This window comes from Sander lucioperca, chromosome 19, assembly GCF_008315115.2.
Source record: "Sander lucioperca isolate FBNREF2018 chromosome 19, SLUC_FBN_1.2, whole genome shotgun sequence".
In the NCBI taxonomy this organism is placed as follows: domain Eukaryota; kingdom Metazoa; phylum Chordata; class Actinopteri; order Perciformes; family Percidae; genus Sander; species Sander lucioperca.
This window is the reverse complement of record NC_050191.1, coordinates 27445617-27469375: the sequence shown is the minus strand read 5'-3', so window position 1 is coordinate 27469375 and position 23759 is coordinate 27445617. Positions and strand designations below refer to the sequence as shown.

At 43.8% G+C, this 23759-nt stretch overlaps 1 protein-coding gene across 2 annotated transcripts in view; it reads right to left on the bottom strand.

Annotated features, from left to right (window-relative positions):
• Positions 1 to 23759, bottom strand: part of nt5dc1 (5'-nucleotidase domain containing 1) — a 99661-nt gene that overhangs the window by 10250 nt on the left and 65652 nt on the right. For both annotated transcript variants that reach the window (XM_035995120.1, XM_031285670.2), the window contains one exon: positions 5909 to 6082. In XM_035995120.1, coding sequence (XP_035851013.1) covers positions 5909 to 6082 — 174 coding nt within the window. The remainder of the gene's footprint in view (positions 1 to 5908; positions 6083 to 23759) is intronic.

Genomic DNA, 23759 nt, shown 5'->3' with positions numbered 1-23759 from the left:
GAAGCTGGCACTAAAGGAGTGGCGGCACTGGCTGGATGGGGCGGAGCAGCCGTTTGTGGTCTGGACGGACCATAAAAACCTGGAATTCATCCAATCCACCAAAAGACTCAACTCCCGCCAAGCCCGATGGGCCCTGTTTTTTAGCAGATTTAACTTCACTCTGACTTTTAGACCAGGGTCCCGTAATATTAAACCTGACTCTCTGTCCCGCCAGTTCTCGACCTCTGAGGAGACTGGTGAACCAGGAACTGTTCTGCCCCCCTCCTGCGTGGTGGCAGCGGTCCAGTGGGAGATCGAGTCCCTCGTCCGAGCAGCTCAAGCCTCGGACCCTGGACCCGGAGATGGACCCCCGGATCAGCTGTTTGTCCCAGAGGCGGTTCGAGCTCAGGTACTGCACTGGATCCACACCTCTCGCTTCGCCTGTCACCCAGGTATGCAACGAACTTTGACTCTGTTAAAAAGACACTTCTGGTGGCCTGTGATGGAATCAGATGTCCGGGCGTACGTTTCGGCATGTTCAACCTGCGCTCGGGGCAAAGTATCCCATCAGCCTCCCTCGGGTCTTCTTCAGCCTCTTCCGGTTCCCAGTCGTCCCTGGTCCCACATAGCTCTGGATTTTGTGACCGGTCTGCCTAAATCTGAAGGTAATGACACTATATTGACCATCGTGGACAGATTCTCTAAATCTGTTCACTATATAGCATTACCTAAATTACCGTCTGCCAGTGAGACTACGGACCTCTTAGTCCAACATGTATTCCGTCTCCATGGAATACCTGTGGACATCGTTTCAGATAGAGGCCCACAGTTTATCTCTCGTGTATGGAAAACGTTCTGTGCTGCTCTGGGTGCGTCTGTTAGTCTCTCATCAGGTTTTCATCCACAATCCAATGGACAGACGGAGCGAGCTAATCAGGATTTGGAGGCGTCTCTTCGTTGTGTGGCGGCCCAACATCCGACTTCATGGGCCAAACACCTTCCCTGGATAGAATACGCTCACAACTCCCTCACCACCTCAGCCACTGGCCTCTCTCCTTTCGAGGTAGCCCTGGGCTTCCAGCCCCCCCTGTTTCCTGCTCAAGAGAGAGAGTTGGCGGTCCCTTCTGTTCAGGAGAATCTTCGTCGTTGCCGTAAGGTTTGGAGTGATGCCCGGAAAGCCCTACTGCGGACCACCGAACGGAACAAGATGGTCGCAGATAGGCACAGGACCCCTGCGCCCCTTTTCCAATCTGGGCAGAAAGTTTGGCTCTCTTCTAAGAATGTCCCTCTCCGGACTGAGTCCCGTAAGTTGGCGCCTCGATTTTTTTGAGATTGAGGCCATAGTGAACCCTTCCGCGGTTCGGTTGACATTGCCTGCGGCTATGAGGATACACCCAACCTTCCATGTTTCCCAGTTGAAGCCCGTTTCCACCAGCCCTCTGTGTCCACCAGCGGATCCCCCGCCTCCTGCTCGCCTTATTGATGACCATCCTGCCTACACGGTACGGCGACTCATGGATGTTCGTCGGCGGGGAAGGGGTCTGCAGTACTTGGTGGATTGGGAGGGGTATGGGCCCGAGGAGAGAACTTGGGTTCCCAAACATTTTATTCTGGACCCTCAATTGATCAGAGACTTCCACAGTGACCACCCTGATAGGCCTAGTGGGACGCCGGGTGGCGACCATTGAGGGGGGGGTACTGTCATGGACAGCTGTCCTGGGAGTGTTTGTTTTGTCTGTTTTTCCCTCTCCCCTTCTTGTTTTTTCTCTGTTTGAGTGTCTGTCTGGATGAGGAGCGGAATCTGGGTCAAGGGGCGTGGCCGGGGGAGCGACCTACCTGCACGGCTGCTGGCTGTTCTCCATCGCCGCCGCTCAGCTGTGACGGATTCACTTGATTGCGGCTGCAGCTTTTTATTCCGGTTGGAATCTGCATTCGGCGCCAGATCGTTTCGTTTACCAAAGTGATTGCAGCAACTCCTGCTCGCCGTTTGCCGCAGCCCTCGCCTCGCAGCAGTGCCACCATTCTCCTGGATTCCCGTGAGCCTGCTACAGCTCCTCGCCCCTCTGCAGTGCTACCCTCAGCCTGGATCCCTGTGAGCATTCGGACATGACATCCTTCTTCGTCCGCTGCTATCCAGACCTCATCGCCAGCCCAGCTAGCTGACCTTCCTTTGTTATCCTGTTATCTCAGATTAAAGACTCTATAAACTCTCCACTTGAGTTCGTGTTTGTGTGCCTCTGTGTTCTGGGTCTCAGACAAAGCCATAACACTGTCAGCAACAGGAGTGGGAGCGTTGGATGATTTCTTACAGACAAGGCTGGCTGCAAAGAGGAACAAAGAGTGAGGGTAGAAATGTCCACATTATTTAGTTATTCTGAATTTGTTTTGTGTTCTCCCAACCAATCATAAAATTAAGACTGTCCCATGCCTGTCTGGCCCACACAGTTCAAGATTCTATACTTTACTGCCATGCAACTAATATGCAAGGCAAAAAACAACACAGTCAATACCCCTTAAAAACACATGTAGACACATAAAGACCTTTGCTGTCAACTCATCCATTGTATTATTCACCGAGTGCACATTAGATAAAGTAATTGTTGGCGGATGCACCAATTATTTTTTTACTTTTGTTAACATTGCGAGATAGAGCATTGCCTTAGCGGAGGTCTGCGCTCTCTGAGAGCCCTTATAGTTTCCTAATTAGTTACCTTTACTAATGTACTTAAAGTATGCACTGTACAGCTATTACTGAATGCAGGGAAATTAAAATATTGGAATAATGGTACTCTGTTTTGGTACATAAAGATTTCAATACAGAGGGCTTATGTAACTACATCTGGGGTGAGCATTCTTTGCTCTTCCTTGGACAGCCCTCTCTATTTTGTAAAAAGGTCTGATACTGGTGCTGGTGTTACTTGCCAGAAGATGGGCTGACTCGTCACTTTTTGACTGTCAGGGTCACATCCTGCTGGTTAAAGTCCTCATCTGCTCTGTGAGGCACAGCGAGAGCGTGAGATGAATCAACAGGATAATGGAACTTTTAAGATAAAGCAGATGTTGACAAAGTTTTCCTTTGGGGACATCATTTGAAGTTGGAAAAAAACCTAATAAATTGCACAATATCGCAATATGTTTAATATCATAATAATACCGTATTGTGACATAAGTATGGTGATAATATTGCATTGTGGGGCCTCTGGTGTTTCCCAATTCCCACCTGGGATTGGGCATCGAGAACCGGTTCCAACTTGGAATCGTTTCAAAAATTACAATTTCCAGTGGAATGGTTTTTTTTATTGGAATTGTTTGAAAAATTTGGTTTTGAATCCGATAATCGGTTCCAAATTTAAAGGTGCAATATGTAATATATTTACTGTAATAAATCCAAAAATGACCCCAATGCGTCATCAGATATTTAGGAAACATGCTAAGTTGAAATACTATCTTTTCTGACAACAATGCTAATGCAAATATATTCTCCTTTTGAAATTTCCGTTCCGTGACGTAATGTCTGTGTGTGTTTTGGCCTGTGTGTTGTTATCAACGGCCCAGTTTAACAGTCGGGCCGGGTTGCCAGATATACCTGTAGAAACGTAAACCCAGCGCGCTACAGCTGGAACGTTAGTACAGCCATGAAAGCAGCAAACAATCAAACAGGATCAACGGAGATAGATTCTACCCGACATAAAAAAACGGCGTGTTTCTAAAAGTTGCGTGACCAGAGACGTAACAAACCCCGGGTAAATATTGGAGATGTATTTGAAAGATGGAGACAGCTTAGAGCCCAAAAGGATGCTGAGTTGGCTAATTTCCTCCTGAACAGGTAAGCATTAGCTTCATGCTAATTTATCATGGCTACAAGGGACGGGCATTTTATGTCATTTTAACATTCATGTACTCACATTGAATTATATAGCTAAAGTACCCGAGTTGGTTACTCGCAAAAACAATTGCGACACAGCCAGTAAAGTGATCCCGACTGGTCCTGGCTAACGCCGCCATGCTAACCCTGCTAACTGCTAATGTTACCGGAGGACCAGGCAAGCGGGCCACGGCTGTTGGGCTGGATGTTGGGTGACGTTACATCTTGTTGACGTTCAAAGTATTTTCAAACAAAATGAAGACTAGCTCGCTCCTCCCTCCTCCTCATCCCGTCCCCTCCCTTCTGTGCTTCAGCGCACTAACACCCCCCCCCCCCCCAAAATCCTTCTTGTCCGTTATTGGCTGAACACTGGAACACGGTTTGTGTATGTTTGCATGGTCCAGGGCCCTGTACTACGAAGCGAGATTTGGTGTTAACGAGCTAACTTCAGGTTCAACCCAGGGTTTTCTGTACTACGAAGGTGGATTAGTTGTTATCGGGTTCAATCGCCGTGGTAACTTATGCTGAATGCCTAACCTGGTCGGGAGCAGTTTATGTTGGAGATTAGAGATCAACCGGTGTTAAAGCACCGCCTACCGACCAATCAATACTCGACTGATAACGGCGTCACCGTTCTTAGAAGATCAGCTGGAGCTTGGAGAGAGAGAGAGAGAGAGAGAGAGAGAGAGAGAGAGAGAGAGAGGTGCGCTCATAAAAGTTAAAACATTTAGAGACCGACAACCCCGTTAACATTCCCTGATGGGTATCTTTATGAAAGATATAGATTTTCAGCGGAGGGAATTACATATAGGCTATTTGTCGGCTTCTTCAGCCATGTGTTGCCAATACGCACATCGGTTAGAATTATGTTTTGATATTTTTTTATTTTCTCTCACAGCGTACCACTGCCAGGGTTGCAACTGAAATAAAAGGCTAAAACAACGACGGAAAGCAAAAGTGTAATTATGGTCAGATCTTGTGCCTGACTGATGGGAAAGTGACCAGTGTAGTCTAATGTAGGCTATTATAGTGGGTGTACTGTACTGTATATATAATAGGCTACCTTAGAAAAAAGCACGGATAACAATTCAAAATCTATCAAAAATATAATCGAAAGTATGTTACGTGTCATTGGGCATTTTTAAGTGGGTATATAGACATCCTGGAGCTTACTATCACGTAGACTACATCACTGGAAGTGATATTGATAGGATAAGCGTTGTGATTTACGCAAAACAGCATTGGCTTTTTATGCCAGCTTTACTTCCTGCATTTTACCTGTAAAACCGTGTCTGTGTTCTTCATATTTATGTAGAATTATAGTTTGCTCTTCTTATGTAAAATGTGCCGCTCTGGTAGATGTTTGCGATTGGTCGTGCTGCGCAAACCCCGCCTCTTTTATGTGAACGCGTGCCGCTGGATTGGGAAACCCTGGGTTGATTGAACTAGTTGATAACCAGCGTCGTGACACAGCTTATGCGGGACTGCGGTTGTTAGGTTAGGTGAAGCCGGATAACTGAAAGAAATCCAGGACATACTGATCTTGATTCATAGTACAGGCCTCTGGTTGGACCACTTTGTTTTTGTTGGCGTGTGTGGACCCTAGGCTGTCTACAGAGACCGCGGTTTTTTACAGTGTGTTCAGGGGACAGGCAGCTTGCGGATAGTGAGGAGATGTTTGCTGGATGTGACAAAAAAATGTTGTAGCCTGACATCGCTTAGAGTACCTTTAACCATTATAACTTTAAAACATGGTGGAATAATCAAGCTAGCTAAGAAACTAGCCAGCTATCCCCATGGATGTATTATAAGAAAGTCATCCCTGAAAAACGATGGATGTGTTGTGATAAACAGTATATTCATCATTGTTTCGGCTGTCTTTCTGCCACCACAATGCGACTGCAGTGACGTAACTGTGATGTCCACCCCTAACTGGTCTATTCCCCCCCCCCAGGGTGTGTTAGCGGCTGATGTAGCCCAGAGCCTGTGGCCTCCAGCAGAGACGGAGAGCGGGCTGCAGAGGTCTGGAAAGCTAAACGGAAAAAGCTGCTTCAGTGAACTCACCTCAAACTTTCCCTTTTTCTCCAGCGGCTCCACTTGGGCCTCATTGGACATTGCTGCATCACTCTTGGGGACGCCCTCCCCCTCCATTTCCTCCACGATCATCACTGTCTCCCACTTCCCAAAGGTGCTGGCAGGGAACATGTCCGACCTCATGCTATCTCCAAAATACACAACCTGCAGGGAGGGGGGAAACAAGAGGGGGTCGGTGAAGGGTGAGGGTAAGAGCTGTACCATTTCCAATTGTTTCTGTGCAATTAATTGTCTCAGAAATAATTACGATAAACAATATAATTGTCTCTTTCAGTCAAATTTAAAAGTATGTATTTATTTATTACTTTTTTAAACAAATTAAAGTTTTGAATGAATCCCAGGATACATCTTTTGTCATATTCCTGTCATGTGACCCAGATAATGTAATAACACAAACGTGTATAGGGTCAAGTGACAACCACCAACAATTTAAATAATAATAAAAATAATAGTCACCAATCACTCATAACCAGGGCTTTAAATTCACACCCACCAACCCAAATGTGGGTAAAAATGAACTTTGGCGGGTAACATCTTAAAGCTCCCAGCCAATTTGGCCGAGATGAATGAAGCGAAGCGTCTGTTTGAATCGGCCGGCAGCAGAAACAATGTGACAAGTCGGTGTCATTGGTCTGTTTTCTGCCAAGAAATTTGTGCAGTTTTGTTTGTCTTTGGCTTGGAAACGTAATCTTTATCTGGCAACACTGCTTGTAGCACTTATCCTACATTTCCCATGAACACTAACCCCTACAGTCACATTAGCTACAAGAGTGTGACGACCCTTCCCAATTTGCCTGCCTGTTATGTTTGCTCCTTTGTCTGCAGGTACTGGGAGTGGGCGGGCAGGGGGAGCTGGGAGGGTTGTCTGTACCTGGCCATCTGGGCGTGGCTTACAGAAGGCATAAAAGACTGCCCTCTTGGGAGTCTCACTCTCTCTCAGCTGGTCCTACTGCATTCATCCACCATTTTGTTCTTTGTTTGGTTTGTTGCACCTTACAACACACATCACATCATTCATTCACTCATCCACACATGGCAAACACGACTGATGTCTCCTACATTTACACACCCCACTAGTGTATTTATGTTGAGTTAATTTGTGTTATTAGTATATTTAGTTAAATAAACTACTTTTTGATTAACTTATCTGTGTGTGACCTCCCTTTTGTTGCCGGCCTTGAGCCAGACGGTAACAAATGGGGATCTTTAGTACTGGGAAACTGGTAAAGGAAAAAAATTGGGAGTGTTTCACACAGATTTTTTTTTCTCGCTTTCTGGTAATTGTTAATGTTGACATGTTTTCCTGTACTGCTGGGCAGAGTTGAAGGCTGGTGAGTCTTTTGGAACCTTTATTCCTGACAGGCATAAGCAATGAGGGGCACTCGTTGTTCCCATTGACCTTTTTTTGTTTTAGTTTGTTATTTTTGTGCAGCAGGTGGTTAGAGCAGTTCCAGGAGCTGCTCGGGTGCACTCCATGGCTGTCTAGGTGATTTTCAGCATGCTGAAAGTTAACCGGGTTACTGGGTTTGTGCTTAATTTATCCCGCTGCTAGCCTGCATGAAGACTAGGGTTGAGTGAGAGAGGTAGTATTGGTTAGGCAGTTAGCCAGAGGAATGAGGTTCCATAACTAAAACAGCCTGTCATCTTTGTCTGGTGGTGGTGAAAACTTGTTTTGGTGGTGTTTTTGCCTACCTGTAGTGTGTTAATACATTATTTCTTGCTGGGAAAAATGGCTTCAATTGAGGAGTTTGTTCGGTGTCCAAGTGAAGAGTTGCTTAATTCTTACAAAAAAGAGCAGCTATTTAGAGTGGCTGACCATTACAGCGTAGATCTCCCCAAGAAGTTAAACAAAGATGAGTTGCTGGACACTTTAAAGGCCAAATTAGTGGAGCAGGATGTTTTGCCTGTCCTAGTGGAGTCTGCTAGTGTGCCTGTGGTAGTGACTAGTTTATCTGATGTAAATGGGGATGTTAAAGTGTCTAACATGGCTCCTGTGCTGCCTGGTTTGTCATTTGAAGAGCAAAAACAGCTACTTTTGCTACAATTGCAGAACGCTATGGAGTTAGAAAAGGCACGACAAGATGTTCGTCTTCGGGAAGCTGAACTTGCCCATGATCAGGCGAGACAACAGGTAGAAATGGAGCGCTATAGGTTGGACATTATAAGTTTGGTATGGCAGGTCATTTAGGGGTAAGGAAAACCTATGATCGAGTTTTGCAACATTTTTATTGGCCTCTTTTAAAGGGAGACATTTCTGCTTTTATTAAAACTTGCCATACATGTCAGTTAACTGGTAAACCAAATCAGGTAATTAAACCTGCCCATCTGTATCCTATTCCAGTTGCTGAACATCCGTTTGAGAATTTGATCATTGATTGTGTTGGTCCTTTGCCACGCTCAAAAGCTGGAAATACCTTTTTGCTTACAGTAATGTGTCGGGCTACACGTTATCCTGCTGCTTATCCCCTCAGAAACATCACCACTAAGTCAGTTGTGAAAGCTCTTACACAGTTCCTATCTATTTTTGGTATTCCAAAGGTTATTCAGTCTGATCAGGGTTCTAACTTCTGTTCAAAGTTGTTTGCAGAGGTGTTAAAGCAGTTAAATGTCAAACATTCTCAGTCCAGCGCTTACCATGCTCAGAGCCAAGGAGCTCTAGAAAGGTTTCATCAAACCCTGAAGTCTCTTCTCCGTGCTTACTGCTCTGAGTTGGACCGTGACTGGGAGGAAGGGTTACCGTGGTTAATGTTAGCTGCCAGAGAGGTGTCCCAAGAGAGTTTGGGCTTTAGTCCTAATGACCTGGTCTTTGGTCACAAAGTTAGAGGCCCTTTAGCCTCACTACATGGTGACTGGAAAGCTGAGGAGGCTCCAACCAATTTGATAGATTATGTAAATGGTTTCAGACAGCGGTTGTACCATGCAAATAAGTTGGCAAGAGATAACCTTCAGGGAGCTCAGAAAAAAATGAAAACGCTGTATGATCGGCGGGGAGAACGCCGTGAATTTAGTCCAGGTGATCAGGTTTTGGCACTTCTGCCGTTGGTTGGCTCTCCTTTTCAGGCAAAGTTCTGTGGCCCCTATACAGTGGCCCGAAAAATGTCAGACCTGAACTATTTTGTCTCAACTCCAAATCGAAGGAAGTCTGTACAGTTGTGCCATATTAATTTGTTAAAACCCTATTATGCTCGCTCTGCTATGCCAGGTCCCGGGTCTACGGTTTCCTCAGGTGCTGTAGCAGTTACAGTAGAGCATTCACCTCCATCTGTGGATCCAACAGTGGAGAATGAGGAGGAGTTGATTACACCCGATGATGGTGTGTTAAGAGGGCGTCTTAAGAACTCTGAGTCACTTGCTGAACTGGAGGGAGTGTTAAAACATTTACCTGAACCAAAGTGTGCACAGTTGGTGAAATTGATAAGAACATATCCGTGTTTATTTGCTGATGTTCCGTCTCGTACTCATCTTATTGAACACGACATTGAGGTGGGAGATGCTAAGCCAGTCCGACAACGTTTTTATCGCATGTCTCCGAATAAACGAGAGCAGTTGGAAGCCGAGGTCAGTTATATGTTGGAAAATAACATTGCTGAGCCATGTGCATCTAGTTGGTCCTCTCCATGTTTGCTTGTAAAGAAGCCTGATGGTACGTTTAGGCCATGTACTGATCTTCGTAAAGTGAACCAAGTGACGAAGCCTGACTCTTTTCCACTTCCACGTATGGAGGACTGTGTGGACCAAGTTGGCTCTGCTAAGTTTGTCACTAAGTTTGACCTACTTAAAGGTTACTGGCAGGTTCCTCTGAGTCCTAGAGCTAGAGAGATTGCGTCCTTCATTACACCCAGTGGTTTGTACTCCTATTCAGTGATGCCATTTGGGTTACGTAACGCCCCAGCCACCTTCCAACGTCTCATGAATAAGGTTGTGTCAGGACTGGTGGGTTGTGCTGTCTATTTAGATGATGTTGTGATATACAGCGACTCTTGGGAGGATCATCTTCAGCGCATCCAGTCCCTGTTTGATCGGTTGGCCTGGGCTGGTTTGACCATCAATTTGGCAAAATGTGAGTTTGCTAAGGCGACAGTCACCTACCTGGGTAAGGTGGTTGGTCAAGGGCAGGTTTGTCCAGTAAGAGCAAAGGTGTTAGCTATTGATCAGTTTCCTGTTCCGACTACCAAGAAAGAACTCTCTCGTTTCTTGGGTATGGTGGGTTACTATCGTGGGTTTTGTAAAGATTTCTCCACAGTAGCCGCTCCTCTCACTTCTTTACTAAGTCCAAAGGTGAAGTTTGTATGGTCGCTTCCATGTCAAGATGCCTTTGAGTCTGTGAAGTCGTTATTGTGTTCTGCCCCTGTCCTAGCAGCCCCACAGATGGACCAGCCTTTTTCGCTGTATGTGGATGCTAGTAAGGTGGGAGCTGGTGCTGTACTTATGCAGACTAATGAAAATGGTGTCGGCTGTCCGGTGAGTTTCTTTTCTAAAAAATTTAACTCACATCAGCTGAATTATTCGATCATTGAAAAAGAGGCACTGGCTCTCATCTGGGCATTGCAGCACTTTGAGGTTTATGTGGGGGGTGGAGTGAGTCCGGTGGTGGTTTATACCGATCATAATCCTCTAACTTTTCTCCACTCACTCCAAAATCCAAATCAGCGGCTTATGCGTTGGTGTCTTTTCCTCCAACCATTTCATTTAGACGTACGACATGTAAAAGGAGCTGAAAATACGGTGGCTGATGCCATGTCCAGAGCTATGACCATTTAAGTGACTTGGGTTTGCTTCATGTAGTATCTTTTTCTATTCGTTTGGTGGTAGTCTCTCTTAAATTGCTTCCTCCAGGTACCAAGATTGCTCGGAGGGCTGACCTTGATGGGTAAGCTATGAGAGCGTCTGCAGGTTGTATTGACATACACAGGTTGAAAGTGATGTTCCAGGGTCATATTGTTGAAGATTTGAAATTTGAATTTTGAGTTGTTTTTTTTTTATTATAATGTCCTTGGGAGAGCTGGAGTTACATGTTCAAATAGTGAGGACTCCCATCTTAAGGGTGGGGGTGTGACGACCCTTCCCAATTTGCCTGCCTGTTATGTTTGCTCCTTTTGTCTGCAGGTACTGGGAGTGGGCGGGCAGGGGGAGCTGGGAGGGTTGTCTGTACCTGGCCATCTGGGCGTGGCTTACAGAAGGCATAAAAGACTGCCCTCTTGGGAGTCTCACTCTCTCTCAGCTGGTCCTACTGCATTCATCCACCATTTTGTTCTTTGTTTGGTTTGTTGCACCTTACAACACACATCACATCATTCATTCACTCATCCACACATGGCAAACACGACTGATGTCTCCTACATTTACACACCCCACTAGTGTATTTATGTTGAGTTAATTTGTGTTATTAGTATATTTAGTTAAATAAACTACTTTTTGATTAACTTATCTGTGTGTGACCTCCCTTTTGTTGCCGGCCTTGAGCCAGACGGTAACAAGAGACAGTGACAAAGCGGCAGGCTGCCATTCATTTTAAATGGGTGTGGCCGTTTGCCAGCGACAAGAAGTTTATTATCTTGTCTATTTCATATAAATGCTGAGCGATGCAACAAAGCGAACGCAAATCGGGAAGAGACGTATGTACGTTGGTTGTTCGAGTCGAAGAAAATCATTCAAGATGGCGGAAACGCTTCAGGACGTTGTATTTCTGTATATATCTGATATGTTTGGCATTTTTTCCTCATTTTGTTGCCCGTATCGAGAAATAAATACTTATAAATCCAAAAATATTGTTCTTGTGACTTGACAATACCTCTGAAGTGACTTGTAAGAGCTCTTGCAGATACTAGGCAATAGCATGCTACGTCTCTTCTCTCAGGTATCTTCCCACAGGCCCTGAAAACTGCAGTCATTAAGCCACTTTTAAAAAAGAACAATCTAGACACGTCACTAATGAGCAACTATAGGCCGATATCAAACCTTCCATTTTTAAGTAAAATCATTGAAAAAACGGTTTCTCAACAACTGAACCTTTTCTTGTCACTAAACAACAGTTTTGATGCAATTCCTATTTTATCTGCTTTTATATATTTAACTGTTTTAATTGCTCTTCAATGTTTCATTTCTTATACTGCACTGTAACTTTTATTCTTGTATTTTATCTGTTTTAAATGTTTTAATCTGTTTTCATGTAAAGCACTTTGAATTGCCCTGTTGCTGAAATGTGCTCTACAAATAAAGCTGCCTTGCCTACTATACAAACAAACCAGAGGAGCTGAAATTAAGACGGAAAGTTAGTAGGAAAACAAACAAACGTGGCTACTGGAAAATCTGATTGGCTGGTAACTTTAAAAATCTACTAGCCGTGTTGGCTAGTGATCAAAAAAGTTCATTTAAAGCCCAGCTTATATACAGTATATATAATTACAATTTGGCATATCTAATCAAAATAAAGTCAGTCATACACCTTAAGACTTTAGCCAATGTTAGCAATTAATTGCGCTCAAAGAAATTGACAATTAGACAATTATGTAATAACTGTTACAGGCCTACAGAGGGGACAACTTGTTTAGTGCACTTTAGAACTGAATTCTTCTCTCAGCTGGCATACGTCTTACGGCCCCCCCAGGGTGAACCAGACCAGACATGACCAGTCTGCAAAACTCATCACAACCTCTTTGACCGTCACACCTCTTTTGTCCTTCACATCTGGAAAGAAAAGCAAGCTGAGGCGGGCTTTACTGGGACACATGCAGACCAAATCTGAAGTGCAGGCGCACACCGGCCCAGAGCTTTAAATTCCATTTCAACAGCCGTTTATTTCTATTCTCTTTTAAATAGGAGAGGAAATGGAGTGAGCAGTGGAGAGCGCTGGGAGATTAAAAAGACACAGAAGCCGGTTGACATTCTGAACACAGGAAAAAAGGGCTTTATAGTGAGAAGTGAAAGACCAGTGGACAGGACTGAAGACTGAAGACGCAGTTTATGCAGAATGCAATCATACTTTATTTTACAGTACATTAACAAGACGTTATAAACTGTACTCTGTTTCAAATAAGTACAATCTTAACTACAATCTTAACTGATAGAACTCTAATGATGCGTTCAAATTCAATATTGATAATTAATATTCAGGAACCAGGGGTGATTCCAGGATTTTTTCAGTGGGGTGGTACAGGGGTGTGGGGGGAGGGGGTGGGGGGGGACCAATAATCAGTCAGGGGGGGGTGACATTTCATCAGAATACAGCATAACAAATCTGCTTAGAAATAAAGGAAATATTGGATAGGATAGAACAACACAATGTAATTCTTCACATTCATTATTAGTTTCACTTTATATTGTATATCTGAATACAATTCACAATTTCTACAGGATCAGTTTTCACTTTAAAAAAAAGAAGAACATTAATTGGTCATGTGACAAGGGCTGGGGAGATTGGCAGAACAGGCAGCCAAGTGACAGTACTCTAGCTCAATGGATTGGGGGGGGAAATCATATTTCAGGGGGGGACCAGTTCCACCCCATCCCCCCCCTTCTAGCCCACGCCTGTCAGGAACCTTGCTCCAGCTCTGTATAGGCCTATCTGTCTCTCCTCTCTGTAATAGAGGATTCGGATTACGTGAAAGTTTGAATTAGTTTAAACAAATTGTCTTTTACGTTGGATTCGTTCAAACTATATTTTGGGAAGAAGTGACCGCCCTGGTGCCCACCTTCAGCTGCACTCACAAAATCAATCTACGCAACCGCAATCCCGCACCCCGGTGTTGGTGTTGATGGTGTGTGGGACGGAAATGAACGGAAACCAATGGAGGCCTGGAACGGTAAATTCTAAAAACAAGACAGCATGATTTAAGGGATTATATGATTTATAATAAATCTGGAAAGTCAATGGGATGGTCCTTTAAGAAGTTTGAACATCCCTCAACTTTCTGCACAATTATTTGATATTATTTATTATTCAAGATACATTTTTATAGCATGTTTTTCGGAGTTTGTGGGCTAGAAAACCAAAGTAACGACGCTCGGTGAAGCTGAGAGGAACTGTAAAGTTCTCTGTGGCTATATCACTATAAGTGACTGACATCACACACAGCCATATGAGACCATGGTACTAAAAAAGAAATTTGACAAGTGAAAAAATAAAGAAAAAGAAATTTGAAGTTCAAATATATGAAGAATTGCATGTTTAAAAGCACCCCCCCCATTCCTAAAATAAGGCCTTCATGCCTGGAACTCATATTCAGGTAGTAGCTCGAGGCAAAACATTTTAATACTTCTGTCTTTGTTCCCCAACCAAAGTCAATATCCCATGTAATGAAATCTGATAACCTGAACCTTGCATTTGGGCTCACTAATGTGTGTGAAACCTAGCTGTGTGGGGGGACCATCCAATGAAAATCATGCTCTTCACCATCACCTGAAATCTTTAGGATGAATTTGATAACACAGAAACACTAAAGGTTTTATACAAGCTGCATCATGTAAACCGGGGGTGTCAAACTCAACTTTATTAATATAAGGGCCGGACTGGAAAATGAGAATCACAACAAGGGCCAGACATGTATATTTTATTGACATGCTTTTATTAAAAATAAGCAAGAAGTCAGCAAAAAAAGTTACCCATCCATCTTAGGAAAAAATTCACTAAAATGTTGGGGGAAAAAAGCCCCGAAATGTGGATGAAAGCAACAAAAACGCTGGAAAAAACGACCAAATTGTCAAAAAAAATAGCTCCAAAAAAGTTGGAACAAGTGGCCAAAACTTGTGGCCAGGTTTACTCCTTGACGTAGCGACCTGCGGGCTCTTTGCTGCATGTCATTCCCCCTCTCTCCCTTTTCATGTCTTCATCTGTCCTGTGAAAATAAAGACCTAAAAATGCCCCAAAAAATTATCTTTAAAAGAAAAAAAAAAAAAAACAAGGGGCAAAAAAACTTTGAAAAAGCATCGGAAAATGCGACAAAAAAATAGGTAGGCCAAAATTCATTGTGAACCTAAATAGATATGCTGGCCAGATCAAAATCTGCGAGGGGCCGGGTTTGACACACGTGATGTAAACCCTTCCTAGCCATCACAAATAGGGATGATGCCTGTTTGTGTGTGTATGTGTGTGAGAGATTTAAAGTGCATAATAATAATTGTATTTAGAGGTTATATCAGAATAGGTTTATGTGGTTTAATTAAAAAAAAAAAAACACCATATTTTTGTTGTACTGCACATTGCTGCAGCTCCTCTTTTCACCCTGTGTGTTGAGCTCTCTGTTTTAGCTACAGAGTGAGACATCTCACTTCTGAGTCGCACATGCTCAGTACCTAGGTAAGGACTACTAGCCAGTCAGAAGCAGAGTATGAGGGCGTGCCCTGACAGTAGCTAGGTAAGGACTACTAGCCAGTCAGAAGCAGAGTATGAGGGCGTGCCCTGACAGTAGCTAGGTAAGGACTACTAGCCAGTCAGAAGCAGAGTATGAGGGCGTGCCCTGACAGTACCTAGGTAAGGACTACTAGCCAGTCAGAAGCAGAGTATGAGGGCGTGCCCTGACAGTACCTAAGTAAGGACTACTAGCCAGTCAGAAGCAGAGTATGAGGGCGTGCCCTGACAGTACCTAAGTAAGGACTACTAGCCAGTCAGAAGCAGAGTATGAGGGCGTGCCCTGACAGTACCTAGGTAAGGACTACTAGCCAGTCAGAAGCAGAGTATGAGGGCGTGCCCTGACAGTACCTAGGTAAGGACTACTAGCCAGTCAGAAGCAGAGTATGAGGGCGTGCCCTGACAGTACCTAGGTAAGGACTACTAGCCAGTCAGAAGCAGAGTATGAGGGCGTGTCCTGACAGTACCTAGGTAAGGACTACTAGCCAGTCAGAAGCAGAGTATGAGGGCGTGCCATCTAGCAGCTAGGTGAGCATTATAACGTGTGTTCCAAAGTGACCACGTTTGTCTCTGAAGTAAAGGCTGGACTACAATAGAGCTGTTTGGAGCAGTTTGTGAACAGTGTTTTCTGTTGGAGATGGTAAGTCCCTTTGGGGTGGACTTTGGGCTTTTTCACTTTGTAAACCTATAACATGCACTAAAAAGATATATGACACAATAAAGGAAAGGGAAAAAGCCAAAAGTCATAATATGAGCACTTTAACTAAATCAAACCTTTCTACAGGAGTCAGAAGGCCATAAAGAGGTTTTAAGGCATTCTCTCTCTCCCCCCCCTCCCACAGAGCTGTGCTGTGTCTGAGGCCGGCCCTTCGACATGTAAACAAACAGACTCACTCAGCTAATCGGGGCTGCTGCGGGCCGGGCCTGTGGGGAGGGGGCTGCAGGAGTCACATTTCCGCCAGAGTTTTCCAGAACACCCACAGCTGGACTTCGTACCCCCAAAAAGCCCTGCATGTCTCATGGCTCTGCAGTGCCGCTGCCAGAGTCATGGGATCACTATGATAAATATTTACAGATTCCAAGGATTGCAGCACAGAGGCAACATATCACAGAAGAGATTCATTTTGTACAGATTAGGGATAGACCGATTATCAGGCCGTTTTTTGGCAGTTTGCAGATTATCGGTCTCAGTGTTTTATAACCGATAAAGTTAATGAATTAAAAAGTGTTGTACTTTGGCTCGGCTACAGCTCTGTGTCTGTCCCTCTGCTTCGGTTTCACTACCCACTGAGTCTGACTTAATGCCCCCCCCACAACACTATCTGACTCTTACTGGGGATTATGTTGATACATTTCTAATTTATTAAATAATTGCTTAAAGCATTTAAACAAAGTTTTGTGTTGTGTGTATATATATATATATATACAGTGAAAATGAAAATCTTTAATATAATCTTATTCTTATCTTAATCTTATAATATATATATATCGGTTCCAAATATCGGTTATCGGTTTTATTAACTACTAATAATCGGCGTTGAAATACCAGTATCGGTCGATCCCTAGTACAGATACAGTTCCTTCAGCCTGAACAACACTGAGCTCTGCATGAAGGAAAGCACCATGAAGTGAATCCCACTGCAGGCTGTTGACGCTTCTCCTCCAAACACATCCACACAGCATGACACTGTTCATTGGTTGTAGCCTTTAGCGGTTGGCTTTTATCCTTAACCCTGAGCATGAGTCACTCTGCCACAGTGCAGCTTCTACTGACACAAACTACATTTCATGTTATCTTTCCTGAGCAGCCCCAAAGTGTCACGCATGGCCATTTGGTGAATGGATTCAAAGCAATTCTTAATAATTCTTAATAACTTGAGAATTGACAATGGCTTTCCCAAATGTTTTAAAAAGAGCTCTGCTCAATACTACATTGAATATGTCAAAACTGTATTACACACCATCATGACTCTATCTAAAAGGCTTTCTGCTGCAAATGATGCCAATTAGGATCAACGATGTCGCTTTCAGCTAATTGTTTTAGTTTGTTACTGGGTTCTCAGAGTTAAAACAGGATTGCGTTAAAGTAGAATTGGTGTGGGCGTGTTATTTCAGGTAATTAGAGGAAGGCATGGATGCATCCTTACATGTTATTTTGCACATGTGATCACATGGATGGATGGATGGATAGTTTTTATTGTCCCTAAAGAGAAATTCATTTTGAGTGATATATCTGAGTTTTAAGGCTTATCAGACTCTAAAATGCTGCACAGGGGTTTAGGAAACTATGAGGATCATCATGACAAAAATAATTGTATCCCATCACAATCATCAAGTAAACAGCAGACAAACGGTGTTAGACACTAATCAACCAGGATGAAGTTACACTGTGGTCCTGCATCAGCTCTTGTGTTGTGTGTAACAATGCAATCATTGAATAAAGAAGAGGGTTGTGTGTTATTACACGGTGCTAATGTCGGCCTGAACACAGTCGGTAGGTTTGAGTCATGATTTATTTTAAAGATAAATCATTTTTTCAAAAAGTATATGCAGAGGCATCTATCTGGCATGCAGAGGAAATATAGTGAATACTGGAACATAACTGTATAAGTCTTAAAATATCCCTATTTTTAATTGTTGTCCTATGAAAATATGTGTTCTGTGCAAACAGGTTTTAGATTGTGGGTTATTTATAATGTTATAGTTACTGGTGTGACTGTTAGCTTGATATCTTGTTTATGGGAAATGTTTGTGTGTATGTTTGCGTATACAAGCATGTATATGTATGAGGCCGTGGATAAGTGTATTGCATTTTAATTCGATTTTACATTTATTATTGTAATGGAAGGTCTTTAATGTAATGGTATGTATTGTGTGTCCAGTTTGGACCCCAGGAAGAGTGGCTGACTGCTGGGGCATCAGCTAATGGGGATCCTTTTAAAAAACAAAGGGTGTCACTAATTCCCCAGTGAAACGATGATGAAGAAGATCTGATAGAAACGACTGGATGGTAAAGACGGTCCAACATCTGTAAAGCCAAACAAGGAATTATTGTTTCATTATACAGTTAACAGGTCGGAGACAGAACTCCAGAGAGACGCCCCTGTGTCTCAGTCAGTGTGTTTACATGCACAGCAGGAACCGGGGTCACACCCTGGAGTTAAGTGAATAGCCAGGTTATGCCAGTTCCCCCCGTATACGTGAATGGGGAAGACTGGGAAGACGACGGGAGTAACTCTACCTCCAGTACAGCAGGTAGCGCTCTGCCAATGCAAAACTGGCTTTTTCTTCTGGTTGACTATGTCAAAATTACACTGACCGATCACCGATAACTACAACTTAATGTTTCATTCACACACTCTTACTGTATGGGTTCTCTAGGTCTGCTAACCGGGTTATGAGAACTCCGATTTTAACCGAGGTAAGGTGTTTACATGGCGTTTGAGAAATCAGAGTATTGCCGTAACCCGAATATAATAGTATTTTAAACTGCATGTAAACGCACTGACTGTGTCTGATGTACGTCATAGTGGTGATATAGTTCAAGGCTCTCTGCCCTGAGTGTGTTTCAGAGTCAAGAGTTATCCTCTTGCTATCAGAAACAGCTTATCAGCTCATCACTCAGAGGCGCAGTTAAAGCTAAAGCCAGGCCCAACATAAACTGAGCTGCAGGCATGCAGAGGCGCCTTAATGAGCCCATTGTGCTGCGGACTGTGTGGGGCCCGGGGCACGGCAAGAGGAGGGGGCCAACAAGACAGCAGGGCAAAACCTTTTCAATTATTATTTTTTTTTCTTCTTTCATTTATGCCATGTTTCCACACTATGGTACAAGTCTATATCCACAACGTTTCATTTCCAGGATTGCTCCGGTGCCGCTGGACATTCTGCAGGGTGTCACTCCTTTCGGCCGGATGTCCGTCCCCTTCCTCTTTCTTTGTGTTGGCGTTCTAACCTCTGGTGGATTTGTGAGGACTATGGTTAACTGCTCCTCAGATCTCTGCAGGGTAAATCCAGACAGCTAGCTAGACTATCTGTCCAATCTGAGTTTTCTGTTGCACGACTAAAACTACTTTTGAACGTACATACGCTCCACCAAAACAAGTTCCTTCCCGAGACTATTTAGCAGCGGCACTGTGGCTCCGTCCGGCGCTTAGCGCCGCCCATGACGATTGTGATTGGTTTAAAGAAATGCCAATAAACCTTGACCTAGGTGGTACAAAAAAGATCCAGGTATCAGGTACTAGCCAACGGAAAACTAAAAAGAGCCAGTCAGGCCGAGCCATACAGTGGAAAAGCGGCATCATTCTCATATTACATTCCTCTTATGTTTTAAAAGATTCTGCCAACAGAATGAGATCATTGCATGTTTTTAGTGCAGTTGACACCAAACAGAATAAGGCAGATCTACCTGGAGGTTTTAAGAAAATGACCGAATAGTTATTTAAATGTTGTCATAACTATGACTCAATGGGACTGTGCAATATCCTATGCTTAATTATTAGGAAAATCATCAACCTTTTCAACAAAGCATCACCCGCTTTTTCATTGGGTTTGTAAACATTTTCTGTCATCAACTGAGATGGTACTGAATCCAAACTCATCTGTAACTAATAAAGACAGCACAGACACCTCAGAATGACCTGTACTCAGGTCTCCATGTGTCCCGTCAGGTTCAGCTCTGTGCTTAGAGGGGATTGTAATCTTCCCTGAATGCCTCTATTCAGCCCACCTGCACTAAGTCCTGTCAGGTGAAAGTGGAGAGAACTTAAAACACAGAGTGCCTCAGGTCACCCCGGAGGAGTGTTTAAAGCAGCTATAAGTGCAGGTTGACACTGAATTCCACAAGAGCTTTCTCCACGTGGCTGGGGAACAGAGAGGGCATTGAGAAGAGGGCTGGGGGGGATGTGGACGATGACAAGAACTGCTGGGTGAACCTCGGTTGGGCTGATGCAGCTCTGCCTGTGCCTGATCTGTAGCGTCTTCGTGTTACCGCCTTTAAGCCTGGGGTGGTTTGTCGCTGGACCAAAGTGAAGCAACGTTCACTGACATTTGCGCAAATTGGTGGTGCTGGAAGCTTGGTAGCGATCCCTTACGGGGGATAGTTGATAAGCTACAGTGGCTGTCAAGCCAACGGTAACATTCCAGCCTCATTATAGAATATTTAGTGAAGGAAAAGAAGGGGGGAACTGAATGTGTGAATGAGCATTTTTCAAATGAAGAGTGGTAGGGAATTAATATAGGTATGTATGAACTACCACTTCTAATTTTTGTAGAGAATACATATGTAAAAATTCAGAAGCATTATTTCATTATACCAGGAAATAAAATAGTCATCAGGAACAACTAAATGTTGGCACGACTGCGGAGAAAGTCATACTCATCTTAGCCATATCCTCGGGTCCTGCTTAGACTTAAAGGAGAATTCCGGCCAATGTTTACGTTAATCTTGATTGCTATAAATATGCGTGTACTTTCGACTGAAAAAACCCCGACCCGAATCAGTGCAGGCAACACGGAGTAGCTGCAGCTACGCGTATGAGCTTCCACTTAGCTAAAACGGCAGTTGTCGGGGCAAGTTTTAGAGTGCCTTTGTGCCTCTTAACAGACATAAAATGCAATTAAAATGTCTGTGTAACATGAACGGGGCCCTTACGTGTCAACAAGATGCGTTTTCAACTCAGACATTGTTTAAATTCACCTACCCTGGTCCCTGTCTCGATCCTGCCGGTAGCCAGTAGCTGCTAGCTGCTAGCTGCCGTCCGGTGAGTGTGTTTAGCCAGGCTTCTGTGATAATCATCCCGACAACAATCCACTGAGCGGCGGTGGTGTGGCTATGTCCTCCAGAGGACAGGTCATATCACGTGTTGAAGTTTATTTCCCCCTAAAAAAAACGGTAGTGCGGAGCGATCTGCACACCGTTTCCATGTAGTTACATAGTCACTGATATGGTCATAACCACTACAGTGCTCAATTACCTATTTTTGAGGGGGAATAAACTTCAAGTTGTAGTTGGGAAGGCATGACCTGTACTCTGGAGAACATAGCCACACCACTGCCACTCCGTGGATTGTTGTCGGGATGATTATCACAGAAGCCTGGCTGTACACACTCACCGGAGGGCAGCTAGCAGCTACCGGCAGGATCGAGACAGGGACCAGGGTAGGTGAATTTAAACAATGTCTGAGTTGAAAACGCATCTTGTTGTCACGTAAGGGCCCTGTTCATGTGGCATAGATATATTAATTGCATTTTATGTCTGTTAAGAGGAACAAAGGCACTCTAAGACTTGCCCCAACAACTGCCGTTTTAGCTCAGTGGAAGCTTCTCCGTGTTGCCTGCACTGATTCGGGTCGGGTTTTTTTCAATCGAAAGTACACGCATATTTATAGCGATCAAGATTAACGTTAAAATTGGCCGGAATTCTCAGATCTTCAAGAAACCTCAAGTTTTTCTCAGTCTCCTCCCTCTGACACAGCGCGCTTTCATTTCCTCATTGGCATTATATTATAGGACTGGTGTCTAGATTGGCTGCAAAATAAGTTACCCCCGTGGAAACCCCGATATAAATCCCTCCCAAAATAATAACCAGAAGAAAAAGAAAATTGCTGTAATTAATGCTGGTTAACCGTGCCCTTACTCAGTTTTGTGTTGATAAATGGACTTTGTGCCTATGAAATGAACTAACTAATTAATTTGTATCACTGATTGATGGCTGACCTTTATGCCCTATAAGTCCAACCCAGTCTCACGGCATTTCATAAAATGGTCACGTTATTTAATCTATTGATTCGTGTACACAGACACATTAATGTTGTTTATTTCATGGCGGTCAGCACGTTTTTTAAACTAATGTATTTCAATGGGAAGCATCTTTCATGATCACAGCACGACTACGGTAGCGAGTAGTATGAAAGGCCGAAAATCCGAGCAGGGAGGTTGGTTGGGGTGGTGGATGGGTCAAACAACTCAGGACTTTCACCCTGGAGACCGGGGATCATGTCCCGCGTGTGACGTTAACCTCCCCCGTTGTTCTTTTCCTAAACTCAACCGTCCCGTTGTTGTCCCGCATCCCCCAGAGACCGCGGCCGTCTCCCGCGTGTGACCTTTCCTTTCCCCGTTCTTCTTTTCCTAAACCCAACCTCCGTATAGATGCTTCCCATTACGTGCTGACCACCACAAAAAAAACGAGATAAACGTGTCCGTGTACACGAATCAATAGATTAAAAATGACGTGACCATTTCACGAACTGCCGTGAGACCGTGTTGGTAAGTCAGGCATGATGTCATTCCTCGGGGTTATGGAGAAGACTGTGGGCACGAGTAAACAGTATTCCAAATCAGTAGACACTTTTATTTTTAGGGCTGTCACATGAGATTCTCATATTTGTGTCATCTGACGGACACAATTGTTCCCTCTCATTTTAAAATTTGGTTCCAAAACTTTTGGAAACTGTGACACCACTTCGTAGTGAATTTTTCACACACATTAACATACAGTACATTTCTCTGGACCAGTGCACCGTTTAATAGATCTTCCCTACAGATGAAGGACAGCAAGCTTCCTCTCCCTGCAGAAAGCCAGAAGCCAAGTAGCTTTCACTACACTGTCTAATGTGCGCTTTTTGTTGCTGGCTCACATTCAGACTGCCGAGGGCTCATATGACTCAGCAATTTGTAAAGTCTATTCACTATGTGTCAGTCTGTGCCTGAATAGTTGATTTAATGTGTCCATAAGCACACTACAACACATGCTTAGGAACTGTTGGTGTGGCAGTAAAGTGTTGAATCTTCTTGTTCTACTGACTGCCATGCACATGAACACCTGTATGCCTGAAAACATGTTAGTAAAGACATGGTCGCTCTTCCTGCTTTGCTCTACACGGCTTCTTTGTGCCTTTTAATCCTGGTCAAAAACCCAGTCTGTGTGGCAATTCACATGCATGATTCTCTTACTGTATAATCAAAACTGGATTGTTCCTGAAAGGGTTTTATTGTTATTTGTTAGGAAAATGTCTGATTAATTCTGCTTTTAGCCCATTAATAATTTTTACACCATAACATGACTGTGCCTTGACTTTGCAGTAAGGTAAGGTCCATCACAACTGTGTCCACATTCCAAATCAAACTCAAACCCTTTTTATTTTCTCAGGAATTGGTTTAATTATATAGTGTGTGTGTGTGTGTGTGTGTGTTTGCAGTAAATATAGATTGTACATTATTGTGAGATGCAGTTGTGAGCATCATGTCTAACCTATTACTGTAATCCCGCTCAAGCCAACTAACAAATGTCAGATTTCCTCCTTTACCAGCCATTTCCAGCAGGCTTATGAGCGGCTATTTTGAGGCTGATGTGATTGTGCGCTTCATGTCACATCTTTCCCTGCAACGCTGTGCATGGTGACAACTAACAAGATTAAGTAAGAAGGCCTGTTTTTAGCTTCAGAGAAAAGTGCACTGATTGGATTTATTAGTGGG